At 39.0% G+C, this 23,326-nt stretch overlaps 1 protein-coding gene across 3 annotated transcripts in view; it reads left to right on the top strand.

Annotated features, from left to right (window-relative positions):
- Nucleotides 1-23,326, top strand: part of ADAMTS6 (ADAM metallopeptidase with thrombospondin type 1 motif 6) — a 171,380-nt gene that overhangs the window by 47,067 nt on the left and 100,987 nt on the right. For all 3 annotated transcript variants that reach the window (XM_086628944.1, XM_086628943.1, XM_086628942.1), the window contains 2 exons: nucleotides 13,855-13,898; nucleotides 17,275-17,380. In XM_086628944.1, the coding sequence (XP_086485070.1) occupies nucleotides 13,855-13,898; nucleotides 17,275-17,380 (150 nt within the window). The remainder of the gene's footprint in view (nucleotides 1-13,854; nucleotides 13,899-17,274; nucleotides 17,381-23,326) is intronic.

Here is a 23,326-nt window from a genome sequence, read left to right as displayed (position 1 = left end):
AGTCAGATTTGGGAGGATATTACTGTGATCTACAAAGTTACAGATTGTATGGAGGGCATAAGTAAGGAACAGTCATTCATTGTGTCTTTCAGTACAAGAACTAAAGGCTGCCCAGTAACCTTAACAGAAGAAGGCCTCAAAACAAGGAAAGAGGAGGCAGCCCTTTATGCAAGATTTAGCTGATGCTGGAACTCCTCGACAAGTCAGTTTATAGAAGCTGGACATATACAGAGGTTGAAAGGTTGGCTAGGCAAGTTCACAGAAGAAAAATCCATTGAGAGTTACTAAATTTCCAGAAGCATGTTTGTCTCAAAAAATCTGAGCCAGAAACAGTTGAAGTTGGGAGAGTACTTGGGTAATTGCCATTTTATGCTTACACTGGTGTTATTCTTTCTTGGGCATTCTCTTAGATCATCATGAAGGCAAGATACTGAGATAGTGGAATCTTTGATCTGGCCCATGTTGCAATTCTTGTGTTCTTATTTTTGTACCAGGTATGGTCTATCATCCTAATGAACTGCTACTCTTTACAACCTACCTCAAGTACCAAGCCTTTTGTCCTATATAGAATGTGAGCAAGGGCAGATAAATCATAGAATCATAGAATGGTTAGGGTTGGAAGGGACCTGAAAGATCATCTAGTTCCAACCCCCCTGCCATGGGCAGGGACACCCTCCACTACACCAGGTTGCCCAAAGCCTCATCCAACCTGGCCTTGAACACTTCCAGGGATGGGGCATCTGCAGCTTCTCTGGGCAACCTGTTCCAGTGCCTCACCACCCTCAGACTGAAAAATTTCTTGCTTATATCTAATCTAAATCTACCCTCTCTCAGTTTAAAGCCATTGCCCCTTGTCCCATCACTACATGCACTTGTAAAAAGTCCCTCTCCAGCTTTCCTGTAGGCCCCCTTTAAGTACTGGAAGGCTGCTATAAGATCACCCTGGAACCTTCTCTTCTCCAGACTGAACAGCCCCAACTCTCTCAGCCTGTCTCCATAGCAGAGATGTTCCAGCCCTCGGATCATCTTCGTGGCCCTCCTCTGGACTCGTTCCAGCAGCTCCATGTCCTTCTTGTGTTGGGGACTCCAGAACGCAGTATTCCAGGGGGGGTCTGACGAGAGCAGAGTAGACGGGCAGAATCACTTCTCTTGACCTGCTGGCCGTGCTTCTTTTGTTGCAGATAAAGTAAATGTTTTATGTATAAAGATGTGTGTGATCTTCTGAGATACTTGTAAACTAACCGTGTACAATACCCAGAAAGTCAGAAAAAGAAGAAAGGCCATATCCACAGCAAAACTTATAAATATATTTGCAGTACATTATTGCTATAATTTATCTCACTTATTTCTGTACAACATTAAAAAAAACTTGGTTAGTAATCATAGCTGCTAGCTGTGTTTTCCTCCTGCCAAAGGTCTAGACTAGTGGCTTCCTATAAATGATTTAGCATAATATTTTCTGCTATGTGGCAGGATGCCCCCAACCACGCCTATGTAATTAGTTTTGCTAGCCTTCCTTTTTCCCAGACTTTGTTGCATTAGCGCACTCTAAAAAGCATTGCCCTACAAGCTGCTTGAGCTGCTCGGAGTGAATGTCCTTTGAACAAAGGCTTTATGTATTAGTTGCCAGACTTTGCCTGAATGCACTGATAGAAAAATTATTAGCAGTGCACTTGGAGTAGATATGCAGAAATTTCTGTTGTGTTCTCTAGGCCAGCTTTAGCTAATCACATCCATGTAACTCCATCTAAATTTTGGCTCAATACTGAGAATGCAATAAAACTTTTGAGGAACAGAATACAGCAAGTTAAGTATTACTTACATTCTGGTGATAGTGCAAACGCTGAATCTCTCAGTTGTCTCTGAATGGTAATGAGGTCACGTTTGTCACTCTTGTAGGTACTGCTACATTTCTGATGCACTAGTGTAAAAAATTTTACTGTGGATCAGGAGCTATCCCATGGAAAGAAAGTTAGACATGCCTCAGAAAAGTTTTGAAACGCTTCTTGTAGTTCTGCTATATTTAAACTCTGATTATTTTTATGGGTTCACAGTCTCCAGCTTGCAAGCTTTGTGCCTTACCATCATAAGTAATTTTCAAATTTCTACAATTTTGAAATCTGCAAATGGTTTATCCAGATAGAGTTTTTAAATTATTTTGTTGAAAGATGCCTGGTTGAGGAGTCTCAGTGTTGAAGGGGACCTAAAGCCTAGCTTGAAATAGAATTAACATGTTCTGAAGAAGAGAATGTATTAATCTAAGAATGGACTACAACTGCTAGAAGGCCTGGAGCTCCTTCTGTACGATGGCTTATGCTGTCTGTACTGCTATCAGTAAAGTGATTCCAATATACTGAAGGCTTGGTCAATCCTCTTTAGCTAGCTTGAGTGCTGATGTTAAATGCAGAAGCACAGAACTTGGTGCAGGGTGTAAAAATTGAAAGAAGCAAGATGGATCCTTGGGTAGCTACCCTAGGCTGAGCCTATTGATGTTGCTGTGACTGCCCTGTGGATATCCCTCAAAATTATGTTTATAGTAGGATAGGCCTATTTGTATAAGCTAGCTGATAGCTTGAACCGTCGATCAATCTCTAGTAATCTTAAAGCTGTGGAGAGAGATCTCTGCTGAAACTTACGTTCACTGTTCACAAAAGAAAATACATGGAGGAGGGAAGAATGACTCAGAGCAGCAAGCCCGTACATGTGCCGTACAGAATAGGAAAAAAAGGAAAAGATAATTTCTAATGTTGGAGAAATCAAGGCAGAGCAGAGAGTGAAGTGACATTGCTAGTCGAAGGCTTGCAAGGGGCAGGCTTTGGAACCGCAAGTGCCTGGCAGTCTCTTCAGTGCCGGAGTTTGCTTTTGAAGCTGTCTCTAGAGTAATTCTAGCGTCGAAATTGCCAACTAAACCAGTCTAATGGGTTTGTACAATGTTCATTTGCCTTCATGACATTGTGGTTGAGCCTGATACTTTCTTACTTTGTAGTCATGTATGGTCTATAGAAAGGTTCTGATTAGAAGAAGAATGTAGGGAAGGGAAATATTCTGTCTTTTCCTGAGTTTCAAATGATGTTAACAATACTTCAGTGCACAGTAAAGAATTATTTGTATTTTTATCCTACCTAATTTTAATCCACTTACGTAGGAGCAAAGATTGTTCTGATAAATGTCATATCTGAACCAATCAGCAGAATTGATGCTGTTTGAGTCAGGTTTTTTTTATGCTAGCGGAATACTGACATTGTTCTTTTACATTTCTGTAGATGTTTGTCTTGGATACTTAGCTAGATCGTGATCTAACTCTTTGTAGCAGTTGTTATTCTGTACTTCCCGTTACTTTTTTCTCTTCTCATTGCTGTAGCTGGTAAGGATGCGTTTGTATATGAGAATCATGACTTACATTGGAAAAGGAAGGTTTTAGTCTGGGTAGCTTTAGAATAAACCTTGAAAAGTGCCAGAAATGTGCACAAATACGGATAGTCTTAGAAAGCAGATGATGACTAAAAAGCCGGAATGTGTTATTTCCTCAACAAGTTTTTAAAGCTCGTCATCTGATTTTTGGTATGATGACTTTTTATCAGTGATTTGAAATGGTGTATCATGGCCTAGGGTATGTCTTAAACTGAGAACCATCTCAAGATCTTTATCTTGTCTTCAGAACTACTTTTTTTTATAAACTCATTTATGAAGTCTTCTGTTTTCATATAATTAGCTATCTTTTGCAATAGCTCAGCAACATAGTGTTGAAGAAAAACCTCTCTGTTGATGTAATTTTCGTGAACTTGAACATTTTTTTAGATGCCATAGGGGTGGAATTTGCATTGAGTGAGACTTTTATTAAATCATAATCTAAAAATCAGCTTTGTACATCTGTCTGAAGTACACCAGTGACACTACTATTACGGTAAATTTGCAACTGCTATTCTAATGTTACATTGCCAAAATTGATGAAGACAAATGACAGCGTTAAAAAAATTGTTTCAGAACAGAGTTTATTTTTACTGCTCTGACTGCATTTGCAGTATAGAAAAAGTAGTATGGAAATATTTCATCTACAATGCAATTATTTAAAATATTTATTTTCATTTAAGTCAGGAGAATTAGAACTTACAGCAGTAATAGTTTTTCTAGCTGTAACTCAAGATTTCATTTATCCACTCAAGTGAAGTATCAGACAGAAGTTCAATAGAGCCAGACTTTGGTTGTCTACGGCAGTTTTAAAGACATGGAAAACTAATAATAGAAAAAGCTATTTCTGTTGAGTGATGTGTAACATGTATATTATGCTTTTCCTTCCTTGGTTTAAATAGCTCTTTTTGGTTTGAGGTTTTTGAGGAAGAAACCAAATAAGACGTGTACTTTATTTTAAGGCAGAATGCTGTTGCGGTGTACCACTTTTTGTAAGGCTAAGGATATGCTGTAGTAAAGCTTTTAGAAAGACGTGAAAAAGTATTGTATTATAAAGAGTATTGCTGTTTGTAACCTGTGGAAATCTAATGAACCAGCAAATTATCTTAAGAGTGATGAACTGTTAAAGAATTATGATACAAATCTTTTTTTATATAAAGTAACCAAAGGTCAATATTTGTTGTGTAACTATTTTTCCACACAATTCTCTAGCATTAGTGACATTGTCTGCACTTGCAAAATAACCACTTTTTAATCATCGCCAAGTATATGCATGCAAAAGAATATAGTGAATACTGCAAGCTATTCAGTGTTTTTTCGTTGTTATTTTCCATAATTTAGAAGTAGGAGTTGGAATTGTCGGATAGTTTTTGATCCTTTTAAGGGAAGTCTGAGATTTCAGTTTGATTCTGCAGTAGTTCAGTTTACAGTTTTAGGTGTTGGAACTAGATTAACTTTATTTTTTAAAATAGGGTTCTTTGTGTCTGCTCTTTAAACACTTATTCAAATATAAGACCTATATGATTGGGTGCACAGATAAATCAAGTTGTATAGCAGGAAGAATAAAAAGTAAAAAAGATCAAATTCTAATGAACCCGTTATGTTTATGATTAAGCAAGGGTTTATGAAAAGGACAGTCCTTATTTGAATAGCTTATTGTCAAAACCTACAGCAATAAAGAGCAATTGTCAAAGAGTATAATTTGGTTTAAAACAAGTGAAAAATAAAACCTTCCTTTCAGAGATAAGTTATTTGGAAATGTTCCCTAAAAATGAACTCTTAAGAATTTGTAGTAGTTAGCTCTGTTTCCTCTTAGTCAGGGCAGAACCAGTTCTTAGTCTTTATTTTGTTTTCTGACAATCTTTTCAAGCAAGTTAATTGGCAAATCCTGTATTATGTATATGAAGTATGTGTTCAGCTGTCTCAAAGTCATGAAGAACTTTATGTCCAGTCATACCCATTTGTTGGGTTTGTCTAGCCTGAATTTTCTTATATTCATGTACTCTTTGCATTTATATTCCAGCCATCATGGTAGCAATTTGCTGTTATTTTATTTTTAGTTTCATAAACTCTTTTCATGAAGAAATATTCCTTCAAAAGCCTCAGTTATTTCTGTCAATATCTATCTCAAATATTATTCAAGTGTATTGGTAGCTTTCAGGTTATTTTAGGGTATGTTTATGTGCTTTTAAGTAAGTAGCTTGTGTTTCATACTGGTTTAGAACAGTTTGCATTTCTAGTAAGAGTTTTCATGCTTTATTCATTTATCATACTTAAAGAAAATACATCCTGTGGGTTATTCTTGTTGATTAGTTGAATTCTTTAAAGTGTATCCAGTGATAGTATTCATATATATTTCCAGTCCTGTTACAGGTATGTTTCTATCTCAGTGTTAATTTGATGTAGATAGTCCTTTGTGGCACAGTGGACATTTCCAGTAACACATAGCTAGTGCTTTATAAAGATTCTTTTCCTTTGGTGGGCCATTTCGTATAATCAGGCTAGTGAAAAGGGCAATGTTATCCTTGAATGTGGAAATACACATTAATATGTAAGAAGTAGTAATTAATTTTGCCTTTGTATTTGCTACTGTTAATACCACTATTAGAATAACTTTTTGAATTGAATATATACGCTTCAGAAAGTTTAAAGTAGAGCTCAAAAGAAGGTGGCAGAAAGGCCACATCGTAGTGATGTGATGATGATAAAGTTCAATTTATTCATCTGATTTAAAAGAAAAATTAAAAGAATTATTTCAGCATGAAAGAGATATCTACAGAGACAGAGGGACTCAAGTTTGTTGCTAAGGGCATAACAACGTCTCACATATGGAAATTGAAATATTTTTTTTTTTAAGATTGAAGACGAATTAGCAAAGTTAGAAGAAAAATTCATTAAATGCCAAGATGCAGTCTCTATCTTTGAAGATCCCTGAGCCATGGAGCTTCTATCAGGGAAGATATCAGTCTGTGCTGTTCTGTTATCCCTGCAAGCACTCACAAATGACTGCTGTGGAGGGAAAGGCAGATGAACTGGGCAACCTAACACAGGTGTTCTCAAATTATGTTGAAAACAACTCTTAATGTGAGATAGATAGCATAGCTTTTAAAGAGCAGCTTTTTGTCCTATGTAGCTTCTAGAATAAATTACCTTTTTATGCTCAGAGTGGGTGGAGGTATGATTGAATCGTCGTGATGCTTTCTAGCCTTCTAACCTGTGAATTTGTGTGGCTTTTTTTTTTTTCAATAAAGTAATGCACTTGCTTACACAGTACTCTATGTGAATTTCGTAGTTGCACAATTACATGCTTTAGGTCCACAAGCTGACAGATTGCAGGAATCAGGAAGAATCCTCTCTCCTTTACCTGCAAGGTACAGCTAAATGGGAGAGAAATGTCTGTCTTCCCCTAAGGTGTCTGTATTGGTTGTAGCTGCAAATAAATCATCTGATAAGTTTGAACAGTACTTTACAGTATTTACGGAGAAATCGTCTGTCTCATATATTTGACTTGTGTCCTATTCAAGTGGTCAGGATCATACTACTCATCAGATTTGCAAAGGAAAGGGATTTTTCTGCAAGTCAGAATTGGAGAACTGAGGCTTCTTCAAGAGATAGGCTGTAGCTTACATCTACACTAATAAATTAAATAAATATGTCAGTGACTTTTTTCTTGCACTGAGGATCTCGGCACAGAGCTTTTTGTATCACACTAATGAGCCGACTTCTCTAGAACAGAGTAGCTTCGTATGTTTTGCCTGTTCATAATCATGTGTGACCACCTTCTGAACTTTTCCTGAGAATTCTTTAAGGTTAGTTGTAGTTGTGGGCCGAATCTGTGCAAGGAACTTTTTTTTAACAATTTGATGGACTTTTAAAACAGTTTGATAATACAGGTAATAGAATTTCAGTGTCCAGGAGTGTTGTCCTTTTCACTTTTTAATTCAGCGGTGTAGATGTATATTTTAGCATGGGGCATGCTCATATCCTGCCAAAAAAGACTAGAAATTTTTCCTTTTTAAATGCCCTTGGAGTGCACGCTAACACTTCCTCTTTGATTCATGGCGTAACAGGACACTATTGCCACTCCAATTTTTGGCCGTACTATTGAACTGGTGATAGTCTGTCTCTGCAGTTTCCTTCTGGCTGATGTGTCAGAGTTGTCAGTGACAGCTGTACATCCATCATGCTTTTCCCACTTGTCTGATCTGGCTCTTCAGCAGCCCTGCAGGTATGACCAGAAGTCTCAGTCCTCTTCCCTATCTACCTCATCAAATGACTTTCTGATGCATTCAGGGAGGAAATGGATATGTGATCAACAATCTTTCCTCATGCCTCTTTCCACATTCTACTTCTCCAGCCTGGTTGTTTTTCAGGAGCATATGCACCCACTTTATTAGGAGGCATATGATCTCTTCCAACTTGGGAAAAGGTTTTCCTTGGCTGTCTCAAAATGATCAGGCTGCCATCTCATCTTAAAGTTTTTTGCAACCTGCAAAAAATATATTCTTACATTCTTACATTCAAATTTTGTGTGGTGGCTCTCAGTGGCCACTGACACATTCTGTCAGTGAATCAAAAAGGAAATATATTTGCATCTTGCAAACTGGGTTTTTGCATAACTCTAATGACTGTTGTTATAACTTTTGATGGTTGGTTGAGATAATTGTTGTATTGAGAATTTACCTTTTGATTGTCTTTGGCTTCTGAAGTATTTACCAACATCCTGGTGACAGCTATGACCCATCTTCACCTCTGTAGTGTTTTGTTTGTTTGTTTGTTGTTTGGCTTTGTTTCTTTAAATGGCAATTAGACCTATTAGACCATTAGTCTGATGAAAGGAGTGTAGGCAGGTGCCTTGGCCTGCTGCCTCAGTGATAGTAGGGGGTGATATGTGTAATCAGGAGCAACACACAAGTTGCCTAGAGGTAAAAGAAAATCCCAAAAATAACAGCTCAGGAAATAAAGCTTCTCCCCCTAGGGGTGCAGTGGGGTCGAAAGCCCAACTTACGTGCTTCTATACGAACGCACGCAGTATGGGCAATAAACAAGAGGAACTGGAAGCTCTTGCTATCCGGGGAAACTACGACATAGTTGCCATCACTGAAACATGGTGGGATGACTCGTATAATTTGAGCGCTATCATGGATGGCTACAAGGTCTTCAGGAGGGATAGGAGAGGTAGGAGGGGTGGCAGGGTTGCCCTGTATGTAAGGGAAGGTCTAAACTGTTTAGAGTTAAATGTTGAGGATGACTTGGTAGAATGTCTGTGGGTGAAAATCAAAGGGGGGCCTATGAAGGCGGATATTGTAGTGGGAATCTGCTACAGGCCACCCTATCAGGACGGTGAGGCTGATGAACTATTCTTTAAACAACTGGGGGAAGTCTTGCGCTCACTAGCCCTTGTCCTTATGGGTGACTTTAACCTACCTGATGTCTGTTGGAAGTATAACATGGCAGTCAGGAAACAGTCTAGGCGATTCCTGCAGAGTGTGGAGGACAACTTCCTATCACAACTGGTCAGTGAACCGGCTAGAGAAGGTGCTCCCCTAGACCTGCTGTTTGTGAACAGAGGAGGTCTTGTGGGAGATGTGAAGGTTGGAGGACGCCTAGGGCATAGTGACCACGAGATAATAGAATTCTCAATTCTAGGGGAAGTTAGGAGGGGGAACACTAAAACGGCCAAGCTGCACTTTGGGAGAGCTGACTTTGGGCTGTTTAGAAGTCTGGTTAATAAAGTCCAATGGGAGACAGCTCTCAAGGGTAAGGGGGCACAGGAGGGATGGTTACTACTCAAAAAGGAGATTATGGAGGCACAGGAGCGAGCTGTCCCCGTGTGCCGGAAATCGAGCCGCCGGGGTAGAAAACCAGCTTGGATGACAAAGGAGATTTGGGAACATCTCAAAAGAGAAAGGGATGTCTATAAGTCTAGGAAGAATGGGCAGGCATCCAGGAATCAATACAGGGAGGAAGTTAGGGCATGTAGGGAGATAATCAGGGGGGCAAAAGCCCAACTAGAACTTAGACTAGCCTGCTCCGTAAGGGACAACAAAAAGTCTTTCTGTAAATACATTAATAACAAAAGGAGGGCTAAAGATCACCTCCAGCCCCTACTGGACACAGGGGCTACGTTAGTCACTAGGGATGAGGACAAGGCTGAGGTCCTTAATGCCTTCTTTGCCTCAGTCTTTAATAATAAGGTTAGTAGTTCCCAAGTGAGCTGGCCTATGGTGTCTGAGAGCAGGGAGGGAGAGCAAATCGAAGCTCCTGTGATCCAAGAGGAGCGGGTCAAGGAACTGCTACTTTGGCTGGATGCCCACGAGTCTATGGGGCCTGATGGTATCCACCTGAGAGAGCTGGCGGATGTCATTGCCAAACCCCTGTCCATTATCTTTGGACAGTCTTGGCTCACTGGGGAAGTTCCGCTGGACTGGAGGCTGGCGGATGTTACCCCCATTTACAAAAAAGGGCGGAAGGAGGATCCGGGGAACTACAGGCCTGTCAGTTTGACCTCGGTGACGGGCAAAGTCATGGAACAGGTTATCTTGAGTGCTATTAATGAGCACATACAGGTTAACCGGGTGATCAGGTCCAGTCAACATGGGTTTATGAAAGGCAGGTCTTGCCAATCAAACCTGATCACCTTCTATGACAGGGTGACCCGCCTGGTTGACTAGGGAAGGGCTGTGGATGTAGTTTTCCTGGACCTCAGTAAAGCCTTTGATACAGTTTCTCATAGTGTTCTGGTTGAGAAACTGATAACTGCTGGCCTGGAGAGGCACACCCTCCTTTGGGTTAAAAACTGGCTGGATGGCCGGGCCCAAAGAGTGGTGGTAAATGGGGCTAAATCTGGCTGGAGGCCGGTCACCAGTGGGGTTCCCCAGGGCTCAGTGCTGGGTCCAGTTCTGTTTAACATCTTTATCAATGACCTGGATGAGGGGATTGAATGTACCTTCAGTAAATTTGCGGACGACACCAAGCTGGGAGGCTGTGTTGATCTGCTCGAGGGTAGGGAGGCCCTTCAGAGGGATTTGAACAGACTGGATCGTTGGGCTGAAGCCAATGGCATGAGCTTTAATAAGGCCAAGTGCAGAGTCCTTCACTTGGGGTATAAAAACCCCAAGCATCGCTATAGGCTCGGGGAAGAGTGGCTGGAGAGCTGCCTGGCAGAGAAGGACCTGGGAGTGTTGGTTGACTACCGGCTTGATATGAGCCAGCAGTGTGCCCAGGTGGCCAAAAAGGCCAATGGGATACTGGCGTGTATCAAGAATAGTGTGACCAGCAGGAATAGGGAAGTGATCCTGCCCCTGTACTCGGCACTGGTGAGGCCGCACCTGGAATATTGTGTCCAGTTTTGGGCCCCTCGCTTTAAGAGAGATATTGAGCTCCTGGAGCGAGTCCAAAGAAGGGCGACTAAACTGGTCAAGGGGCTGGACAGTAAAACTTATGAGGAGCGGCTGAGGGAGTTGGGGCTGTTTAGCCTGGAGAAGAGGAGGCTGAGGGGAGACCTGATTACAGCCTACAAATGCTTGAGAAGGGATGGTGGGGAGGTGGGGGAAGGGCTCTTTACATTAGTGATGGGTGATAGGACAAGAGGAAATGGGTATAAGCTTAGTCAGGGGAGATTCAGGTTGGATGTTAGGAAGTATTTCTTCTCTGAAAGGGTTGTCAGCCACTGGAATAGGCTGCCCAGGGAGGTGGTTGAGTCCCCATCCCTGGATGTGTTTAAGAATGGGGTGGATGATCTACTTAGAGATATGGTTTAATGGGGATTAGGGACGGTTGGACTGGATGATCTCTAAGGTCTTTTCCAACCTAGAAATCTATGAATCTATCTCATCTCATCAGTAATCTGGATGATTTGTCATTTGAGGGGTTTCTTGGCTTGAAGGTACTATCTGGCAAGTATTGACTCTGTAGTCTTCTGCATTTTGGAGCCCAGCTCTGTGGGTTAAATGGATTCCCTGGAAATTCAAAATAAAGTTAGAGGTAGTGGTGTGAAAACTGAAAAAGACAAGTTAGGCTGATTTGATTACATCATATAGAGAAGCAAATGATGGAATCAAGCAGCTTGGTACAGAAGAAAGATAAGAGCTTTCAAACAAATTATTATCAGAAACCTTCCTTATGAAGGGAAAAAAAATGAAAAAAATGGAGCTTGAAGATGATGTAGGTAAAGTAAGTCACTGGACATGGAAAACGTGAGAGGTTTTTTTCTGTTAAAATGAGGCGTAAGAGAGTGCGTGAATTATCCTTACAGGAAATTAATTATTGCCTATAAAATTCACATATTTAAGGAAGCTGTGATTAGACTACATTACTACCTGAATATATTTTTGCAAAAATAATTAATATATTGGAAAACAAAATGATGTTTTCTTTAGTTTTATTATCTAATTTAAGTTGCGTTACCACCACATTTTCTTACAAAAGCTAACCTATGCATAATGAAGAATACTCACTACTCAGCATAAACAGAAGTTTACCATGGTCTACGTCTTTCAAAAATATAACAGGAACAAGGGACTTAATTTGTGTCATTGTCCCCTATCACAGTTTCTTGTGAAACTGAACTGAAGGTGAGGAGTGACTTCAGGTTCATATCTGTACAAGATTAAGCAGATTCAGGCTGTAAGAGCAAATTTTCAGCTCTGCTGAAATCAGTGACGTTTTATTTGAGTTTAGTGGTACTGGCATTCTTCTTAGACACCCGTTTTGTCTAAGGATGTATGACTGTTTTTTTTTTTTTTCTAATAGCGTTGGATATTAAAAAAACATCGTACAGACTTCCTTGTGTTCAATTCTAAACTATATTTTAAAGAATTCGAGCAAGTTTGAGTTTTCTGACTATGTAAGCCTGAGCCCTGTTTGCTTTCTTTAAGGAATAATTTTGCATGATTTTTAGTAGGATTAGGTTCAGGCTCTGTCCTAAATACAGAAATAAGAAGTTTGCTTCCCTAAATATGTAAAAGGCAGGAAATATTCAGTAAAAATATTTCATTCTGTCTGTATCTGTGCCATTTTAAAGGATTGTGATATATAAAACCTGATTATATTCAGCTCATTTTATATAAGAATGCTGATTTGATTATGTCCCCCCCTCCAAACAGCAAATGGGAAATCAGTGAGAGCTTTATGTACATATAGGATGGCAGAGTTTGAACTACCTTGATGAGATGTGCATGTGAACATTTGAGTTCAAATGTTCAATTAGAGCTTAATCCTACAAATGGCTCCACACTCAGTACCTTTAAAAATCACAAGAATTCCATATGGTCACAGCAGTCTACATGCATAGAGAATTTACTGGATTTATTCCAAATTTTAAGCTTTGTTATTTTGTCCATGGATTTGGCTTACAGACAGACTTTAACTCTTTTAGCACTGAAAGATATCTATCTCGTGCTCAAACTCCTACGTGGTAACAGTCTTTAGGTTATTTTTAACAGAAATGGCTAGTGGCCTGAAATGAGTCACTATTTGGGTGAAAAATTAAAGCATAAAGATGATATCTTTTCATCTTTTTTTCATCATGGTTTTCACTCACCATTCAAAAGTATAGAAATTATTCTGAAACATACTGCGAGGAAATCAGTATAAATACTTGAAAATCAAAGGTGGTGTAGGAATGTTCTCATATCACTAGCCGTATCATAGTATTATATATTCAAAATATAAAGGTGTAATTAATGAATTGACTGATACATGACCACTGCTATTATCATTAGCTATGCTGCAGAAAACATTTTAATCTGTTTTCAGCTCCAGATACTTACATGTTAACTACACAAAAACTCATTAAACTTCTATATTTGAAGGTTTGTATCTAAAATTATGACAAGTCTCCTTTAAAGATGTTATTTAGCTTTTTGCAAAAACATTTTTCATTTTAGTTTGTTATGGTGTATTCTTAAGACACATATAATTATTGGAAGATAATGAGAAGGCAACTAAAATGACAGTTCATAAGATTTTTTTCGTAATTGTTCATGTACTAATTGAGAGTTATAGTTTTTAATTAGAATCAAAGTTTAAATAGTTGGAGTTACAATTGTTTAATTGATAAGCGTGAGAATGTGAAAGGTTTCCAGTTGTGTTCAAAAAGTAGAATTTGAGTTGCTTTGAATCAGAAACAGTCTGTAGACATGCTGCTGTAACTTTGTAACAGCATGGTAGACTGCTTTATGGAGCTGGTGCTTACAAAGATCCACTTTAACCATTTTTTTCTTACTGGCAGGTGTCCCTCTGGCCTGAGGCCAGCGGCTGTGATTGTTCTGCAGCTTGTGGTTTGCACCAGAGTGTAGAAAATGCCGACACCAGCTGGCTACACATAATTAAGCTGATTGCGGTCTGACAACTTGAACTATGATACAGATATGTGACAAATACACAAAATATCTTACAAATTTGATGCTCTGACATTTTATCTACTTTTTTTCTCCTTAACAGATATGATATCTGCACTTACAAAAACAAGCCTTGTGGAACACTGGGTAAGATTATAAAGAGAAATTTCAGCTTTTGTTATTTCCTTACTTTATACTCAGCTATTGATTTATTGACTGATCAGATCTTTTTGAGTTCATGCTTTCAAAATTTTGCAGTTTTATAAACATGAAGAATAAAAGGTTACCTAGATGGGTTTTGGCTTTGATACATTGCTGGAAGTTTAGATTAAGAGAGCTGCTGTTGTGTATTTCTTCTCTGTCAGAGAAGTTCTGGGAAAACCTAGCAGATGACTTAATTTTACTTCTTACAAGAGAACTTGTTGTTTATTTCCATTTAACCTGTCTCCATGATCTAGTTAAAAAAATACAAGTGAAAGACCTCAGGTTAGTTAAAAAACAAAGCAACCAAAAAAACCCCAACCACCTTACAAAAGAAACGGGCTTTGAGGTTAATACTGTTGCTGTGCCGTACACAGGGAGTACAGCTTCAGGTTGTTCCTTTCACAGGCCTAGAGGAAAAATACCAAAGTGATATAAATTACAGTAGCATTGAAACCCCTTAAAACAAGGCTTTGACAATGGAGAAGTCTGCATAGCAACTTAGATGCAGGATGGAGAGCTATTGTTTTCTCCATATCTGAATTTGTCATCAAATTAAGGTAGTAATTACCTTTGATAATGCTTTACTATATGAAAGAAACATTATTCAAAGACTAATGTAACATTTATTTAGATTTTTTTTTTATTTGCATCCTTTCATAAACCAGAAGCACTTCACTACTTCTCAGAAGTAGTTAAAGATACAATGCTGATTTGGCTAGTTCAGATTATTTTTTCAATTAGAGCTCATAATCGTATTTGCTTTTTCTTTCCCTTTATTACTGTATGCTTTGATAGCCTTAACTCATGTTAATTTTTCGACAAGTCCTGCTCAAGTCAGCAGGACATTTCTGGCACATGGATGTAGTTTACATGGGGAAAGGTACCAGAACTTTACCTTCTGTAAATACAAATAATCTCCACTGCATGTCTTAGTAAAAGGCAAGTGATTTCTAAATGTAACTGATTTTCTTTGGTGTCTGTGTGGAGGAGACAAAACAGAAGAGACTGTCTGTATTGATGTCATAGAATTGTCTTTGCAAGTGTTAAAAGAAGAGAGTTTGTAAGAGGGTACATTCACGCACGAATTATTTGATATTTTTACGTGGTATTTTTAACACAGATCATTAGTGTACTAGTTCTTACTGTATCAGACTTGGGCATAAAGACAAATTCTGCTTCACTTGAATCGAGCATAACAGAGGAGAGACTTTGGCAAATGTTTTATTAAACAAAAGGCTTGATTTAAAAAAAAAAAGAAAAAATAACATATGGTATCAGTTCCAACTCAGTATTATAGGACCTTTGGCAACACGACTATGGCAATTTATTTGTGTTATAGGCATTGAATTGGAGAAGAGATAAGGCCCTGTGGCCCTCTTTTGCAAGGCATTTAATATGCTTAAGTCCCACTGACCTCCAATAACTAAAGTTAAGCATATATTTAAGGAGTTTGTGAACAAAAGTCAGAGATGCCTTTAAAGGTCAAAAGAAACCTGGATCATTGATATTCTAGGAAGAAACAGAAGTAAAGGATTTTGTGTGACACAGACATCTCTCTATTCCAGTTTCCTAAAATAGGAAATCTTTCATGACACTTCTTAGAAAAGATAGACTTCAGATGTCTTTGCAGCACATCTGTGGTTCCAGTGAAGAACAACTCCTTTTCTTTTTTTTAAATCTGAGCCATAGACTGAGTTCTTGACTTTATCTCTGTCGCTTTCTGCCAGTATAGTGTGGAATTAGGTTAATCTGGTCCTATAAGTTGTTGAAGCAAGTGCTCAGATAGAGATGACTTTATCACTCAAATGTGGTGGACTTTGCAGGGAAACGTGACAGTTGGTATATAAGTATTGCCATATTGTCTTCAGAATGTCCTACTGAATTAGAGCAGCATAGGTCAACTGTAGTTATCGTATTTGTTTATAGCAGTAGTACTGTATTGATGTAAATTCTACAGACACACATTGTCACCTTTTGCCCATGTCAGTTTGGTTATCAGAGTCGTTTTGGTATGTGCAAACTAGACTTGTTTTGGAGAAAACAAAGTCAGAACACATACTCCCCAAATTGCTCCATACGTGCCTATCGTAGACGTTAGGGTCTAAATCACTACATGGGCTGTATTCTCTTGATTCCTGTAATATTTTTTCCCTTTAGACAGCTTTGAACCACATCTGCGGTGAATACGTTGAGCCTGTGGGATTAAACTAGTCCAGAGTGTCCAACTCACATACAAAGATATGTGAGGAGCCTCAGTATCAGTGCTTCACTCTGCTGACCCACTCCTACAGCTCCAAATTACTTGCTAATATGGACACAGCCAGGAAGTGCTTGTCATCTTACTACTTGCTTACTGTTAGTCTGAACACAATAATTTGAAGTGCCTGCTCATATAAAGAGTATGATTTCTCTCTTCCCCCCTCCCTGCCCCATTCCCCAACCAAAAATACACTTTTCCAAGTCTTTTTTTTTTTTTGTTACAGTGTACCTAACTGAGCAGGTAATTTCCTTAAAGAAAGGATTACTTCTTTCAGATAAGAAACTCTAGGGAGGAAATATATTAAATAAATCCGATGTTTAGAGCTTTCTCTAGTGGCACTAAATTATGACTGCAGTATGTTGTATGATAATCTGTAGCTGAAGAACGTGTAAGATACGGAAGAGCCATATTCTGTAAGCACCAGTGACTTTCTCTCTCTAAAGAAAGTTTTTAAAAGTGCTTGTGATGCAATAAGGTTTTAATTCCAGAAGATGATGGGTGATAAATGAAGACGACTTCCATGGTTAAATGAATACTTGTTATTAACATGTCTCCTCTCTCTTCATTGATGCATTCAGTTTTGGGTTTTTTTGGTTTTTTTTTTTTTTTTTAACTTACCATGTGAGGCTTTTCATAGCTAAAAAAGTTGCTTGTATGTTTTTATGAACCCACTAAACTTAAACAGATTTCTTTAAAAAAATAATGTGGATACATTTTGCTTTCTTCAGGCTCAAGAATGTTAAAATAGAAATGCTTTCTTGAATTCCCTCTCCTGGCTCAAGTTACTAGGTGGTCCCAAGTTACCAGAAGTAAAATTTATAAATCTAACCCCTAGTCTAGACATTTTCCAGCACTGACTGCAGTTCAAAAAATATTAATGTCTAGCCGGCAAAGTGAAATTCCCCCCAGTGATTTTGCAAATGACTAGAAAGTTAACCTTTTGCCAACTGCTCCTTCTGTGCATAGAGGTTATTAAAAAGAATCCAGGCATTTATAACTAGGGCTTTTAAGACTGAAACACCTTGGCATGACCCTTTGTGTCTCCTTCTGTTTATTCAGGCTTGGCCTCTGTGGCTGGAATGTGTGAGCCTGAAAGGAGCTGCAGCATTAATGAAGACATTGGCCTAGGTTCAGCATTTACCATTGCACATGAGATTGGTCACAAGTGAGTGAGTTTAAAAAAAAGAATACGTTGTAATGTATCACCTTTTTAATATTAGCTTAATAATGGATTCCCGCCCCCCCCCCCCCCCCCCCGGCCCCCGCATGGCTGTGCCATCTCTATTCTGGTGCTCCATGTTTCTGTATATAGTATTCATGAGTGGTAGTACATTCTACTTAGCATGTATTACCAAGGGCTTTAAATTTAGAACTGAAGACTCATTGTTTACGCTTCGATTTCAGATTCCAGTTAAGTCTGTGCTTTCGAGATTTGGCTCACAACCTTCCTACTCTGTTTCATATTTTAAAATATTTGGCTTTCAAAATTTTCTCCCCGCCCCCCTCCCCCCCCCTTACTTTTGTCCTACTTTTCTTTATGAAATAAAAGTGCTTAAAAGGTAATTTTTTTGGCTTTTGTTATTTTGTCTTGTATGTAATTCCAACTATTTCATTAAAACATTGTTTCTGTTGTCAATATTCATACACGTTTAGTCATCTTTCATTCAAGCATGAAGTATATAAAATAGTCATAGAGTAGTCATAGCATCACTTGTTACATTTTAAGCATCAGCATATCATTTTAAAGAGCATGATGGTATGAGATTGGTAAAACCTGAGTAGAACTTGATCTGGAAAAATTTCAGGACTTCCTTCAAAAGACAGCACTGTTAGTACATTGTAATGATTCTAAAAAGACTAGAGACCTTCTATTATCAAGAGATGTCCTTTGTTTACATGGATTGACAAACACTGAGTTATGGATGACACGTTTTTCCAGTCATTAGTTGATGCAACTGCTAAAAGTTTCAATGCAGACTGAAATGGAAACTATCAATCTGCTGATAAAAAAAAGGAGTCAGAAGTAAACAGTTACTTCCAGCCCACCTGTCCTGTGACATAATAACTGGGCAAATATGATCTCATCAATATTATGTATGAAAGAAACACTGTAGCTTCAGTGAAGTAGATGAATTTTAGAATCTAAAAGTGATTTTATGAGATCTAAACAAAAATAATTTAGAAAGCATGTAATTCTTCTCATCTTCATTTCCTTCCTTTTTTCCCTTCCCTTGCATGAGTTGAAAATGACAGGGTAAAAGAAAATATGTTTCCACTGTTGAGGCAAGAGCACATCCAAATCACTCATAGTTCTGGAATTAACAGATTAATAACATCTCTTATAGTAATAGGTGACCTTGCTGTGAATTTGTCACGTTTAACAAGAAAAACAATCTTCCAATACTACATCTTCATTCTAATCCGTATGTCATGCAATTACATATTTTATGCAAGTTATTCCGCAGATACATGAAAATATTTTAAATATATTCAGCTATTTTATCATACAAAACTGACATGATGACAGGACTTGATTTAAGGAGCTTAGACTTTGATTAGAATTCGAGAAAAACACTATACCAATAGCATATATCCTGTGATCACAGGAATTTTTTTGACCATCTGTGTTTTCTACATTCTATATCTTTTGGCTTCTTATTCATAATGTTTTTTAAAATTCTGAAATCTCAGCTCTTTGGGGCTTTCACCTCATCCTATAGCTGACATGACATGTCAAATGCTGTTTTGAAAAGAAAGCAGAAATTGTATTCCTGTAGCTTTTATTCAATGCACAGTGATTAAAGAAAGCAAGCTTGGTGTTAAGAATGAACATGCCATATAGATACCTTCAGTAAAAGCTGGGAAGAATATGTGGCCAAAAATCTTCAAGGTTTATAATGTTTTGTGCTATCCACGCATCACCTTCCATTCACTCACACTATGGCTGAATGTCTGTACAACTAAATCAAGGCAGTTATTATTTCCTCTCAACTTCCTATTTTCTGATACCTACTAGAAGATGCTTGCATATGTGAGTAAAATAATAATTTTGGAGGACCTTGTAAACTTTTTGCTTTCTCTGTACTGTGATGATTGCTTTTGACATACATGGGAAGCAGGAAATTGGCTTCATCGTAAAATGAAAAATAGAAGTATTTAAGTGCCTTGTCTACACTGAATATGTAACATACAACAAAAAAAGCACTCAATTAAATTAGAATGGGAGGATTGCACTTTGAAAGATCATGGTTTTGTTAATTATACAGTTGCCATAGAATACTGAGTTTTTTAAAAAAATGTTGAACTGTGGAATAAAATTCTCTTGTGATTAAAAGAGAATGGTGATGATAATATATGTATTTTGATAGATTATCCACAGTTCCTTCAAAATTGGATTTAAAATTCACTGATGGAAGTATGGCTCAACTTCTTGTTAAAGTAGCTTATTAAATTACAGAGTGATGAGAAGTCATTAGATCATTCAGTCTGACTTTCTGTATATCACAGTGTATTAGATTTCACTAATTTAACCTTGTATTGATCCAAATAACTTCTGTTTGGTTGAAGAATATTATCCAGAAAAGCACTTAGTCTTGAAGACTTAAAGCGACTGAGAGTGTGATTATTATGATTGCTCATACTTTCTGTTAAATATTTGTAAGGGTTTTTTAAAACATTTTTTTGTCTTCTGTTTGTTACCACTTGTAGTTTTTATTTGAGTATAACTCAGTTTTGATGCAGATAAGCTGTATGCAGTTGAGACTCATAACCAGTTGTTTTTATTGAAGACAACCGTACACTGTGATTAACTCTGTGTTTCTTTCTTGAAGGCATAAAGAATAGTGTTAGACTAACAATTTTCTGGTTGTTTCTCCCTATGCATGGTTCTGAGAATAGCCTTGCGTTACTTTTAGTGCTTCCATGAATCAGATAAAATTCAGAGTGGGCTCTTTAGCCTTCAGAATAATGTCTCTAGGAATTTGATTTATGATGCTTGACTTAACAGAATCCGTACTTTCGTACCATTATATATTTAACACTGAAGAAATTCTTAAGATTTCTAGTAAGCAAAAATTACAACCAGTGATTTCTCATGGCAAGAGTGACAATTGAATGTGTATCCCCCTGCATTGTCAAGCAAAGTTTGACTTTTTCTTTTTAGTGAAGAAAAGAACTATTTGCAGGTCTGAATATGCTCTTATGCTCAGACAAGTTGTATGATTTAAGATCTAGTCCCATTTTCTGTTTCCCTACCAGCTGAGTTAGGTGGCTTTCTGCTCTGTGCTTTTCAATTTGGATATTTTGTAAAATGCCTAGTTTGCCCCATGCGTGCTTTACAGGATGCTTAGCTGAACTGATAAGGTTCCGTTGAAAGGAGTATATCTCTATAAGAAGGACCTTGTGCCCTTCATTGTTGCAGCCCTATGGAGTTAGCTAAGATCCAGAAACTAAAGAACAAAGTGAAAAAGAACAAATAAAAGGGGGGGGGGAGGAAATGTCGAAACATGAGGATAGTGGTGGACTAGGCTTAGAATAGAGAGCTGCCCATAAAACTTGGAGTAAGAAAAGAATTTACTAATGACAGACAGCTATTGAGGGCTGTGCAGAGGGAGCAGGGAGAGAAGACTGGTGGCTAAAGTAGTTTCTGAAAAGTCAGAATTGTCCTGACTTACAGGAGATGTAATGAATTGAAATCCAGAGGAGTTTGGCAGTCATAGCTTGATGAAAAAAATGTGTACGAAATAATAATAAAATAGATTATAGTCTAAATGGAGTAAATTGGCTTCAAGATGAAGAACAAAACGAGTATTTTCTAGTGTCTGTTGAGTTCTGAATCAGTTCATACAGCTAAAATGTGCCTGCAATTACAGTGCTTTTTAGACAGTCTTTTTTTAGTCTGTATGCAAAGTAGAAAAATAGTATAAATACCCTTCCTCCCATATGAGAAAGTTGGTCCTCAGTGCTGGAGTAGAGATTTCTGATCTAGGAAATCCCAGAGGTACTTTGGGACCTCGACAGGCTGGAGAGGTGGGCCCGTGTCAACCTCATGAAGTTCAACCAGGCCAAATGCAAGGTCCTACATCTGGGTCGTGGCAATCCCAGGCACAAATACAGACTGGGTGGTGAATGGATCGAGAGCAGCCCTGAGGAGAAGGACTTGGGAGTACTGGTGGACGGGAAGCTCAATATGAGCCGGCAATGTGCTCTTGTGGCCCAGAAGGCCAACCGCATCCTGGGCTGCATCAAGAGGAGCGTGGCCAGCAGGTCGAGGGAGGTGATTCTCCCCCTCTACTCTGTCCTCGTGAGACCTCACCTGGAGTACTGCGTCCAGTTCTGGAGCCCCCAACATAAGAAGGACATGGACCAGTTGGAGAGGGTCCAGAGGAGGGCCATGAAGATGATAAGAGGGCTGGAGCACCTTTCCTATGAGGACAGGCTGAAAGAGTTGGGGCTGTTCAGCCTGGAGAAGAGGAGGCTCCGGGGTGACCTTATAGCGGTCTTCCAGTACCTCAAGGGGGCCTACAAGAAAGATGGGGAGAGGCTGTTCAGGAGGGCCAGTTGTGATAGGACAAGGGGTAATGGTTTTAAAATAGAGGGAGGTAGATTCGGGTTGGATATTAGGAAAAAATTTTTTACCATGAGAGTTGTAGAACACTGGAACAGGTTGCCCAGAGAGGTGGTGGATGCTCCTTCCCTGGAGATGTTCAAGGCCAGATTGGACGAGGCCCTGAGCAACCTGATCTAGTTGGAGATATCCGTGTTTGTTGCAGGGGGGTTGGACTAGATGACCTTTGAAGGTCCCTTCCAGCCCTAACCGTTCTATGATTCTATGATACTTTGAGAAGCTGGTTGCTCTTTTACTCATTCGTCAGCAATCACTGAGCTTCATGTTCGATCAGTCAAACCTCAGCTGCATTATTGTAAGACCTGAGTTTAAGTGAGATCTTTTCTAGAAGAAATGTATGTCAAGGAATGTGTGTGTTGTACAATGATAAGGAAAATACTCCAATCTGAGGTGACAGGGACACATATACCAGACTTCAAACAAGCTTTCAAATATAGTTGAAACACAGCTAGGATGGGTTGTACTTACACTGCTTCCTGTTAGCTCTCCTTTGAACGGATCTCTGGTTGATGTTATTGTCATTGTTTTATCTATGATGATCATGTCTTCCATCAGCAATAGCAGGCCTGACAGACTGTATCAAATATACAGTGTGTGAACACCTCAGCACCAGGCAGAACAAGTTAAAACTTCTCCCCACCAGATGCCCAGAGTCCTGCTAAATGCCTAGAATTGACTGAGAGCGATGCCTTAAATTTTTAGGGACAGTTTAAGTAACTTTTTCTAGTTAAAAAACCAAAACCAATATATGTCCAGCTTTCGGCTGTACAAGCCACCTAAGACCATACGTAATCATATCACAGAATCACAGAATCACAGAATGTTAGGGATTGGAAGGGACCTCAAAGGATCGTCTAGTCCAATCCCTCTGCCAGATCAAGACCACCTAGATCAGATCACACAAGAATGCGTCCAGGCGGGTTTTGAACATCTCCAGAGACTCCACAACCTCTCTGGGCAGCCTGTTCCAGTGTTCTGTTACCCTTACTGGGAAGAAGTTCTTCCTCATGTTTAAGCGGAACCTCCTATGTTCCAGCTTATATCCATTTCCCCTTGTCCTGTCATTGGATGCCAGTGAGAAGAGCCTGGCTCCATCCTCATGACAGTCACCCTTTACATATTTATAAACAGTAATGAGGTCCTCCCTCACTGTCCTCTTCTCCAAGCTAAAGAGACCCAGCTCCCTCAGCCTTTCCTCATAAGGGAGATGCTCCACTCCCTTAATCATCTTTGTGGCCCTGCGCTGGACTCTCTCAAGCAGTTCCTTGTCCTTCTTGAACTGAGGGGCCCAGAACTGGAGACAATACTCCAGAAACGGCCTCACCAGGGCAGAGTAGAGGGGGAGGAGAACCTCTCTCAACCTACTAACCACACCCCTTCTAATACCGCCCAGGATGCCATTGGCCTTCTTGGCCACAAGGGCACATTGCTGGCTCATGGTCATCCTGCTGTCCACCAGGACCCTCAGGTCCCTTTCCCCTGTGC

Source organism: Tauraco erythrolophus, chromosome Z (assembly GCF_009769465.1).
Source record: "Tauraco erythrolophus isolate bTauEry1 chromosome Z, bTauEry1.pri, whole genome shotgun sequence".
In the NCBI taxonomy this organism is placed as follows: Eukaryota; Metazoa; Chordata; class Aves; order Musophagiformes; family Musophagidae; genus Tauraco; species Tauraco erythrolophus.
This window is presented reverse-complemented; position numbering and strand designations above follow the sequence as displayed.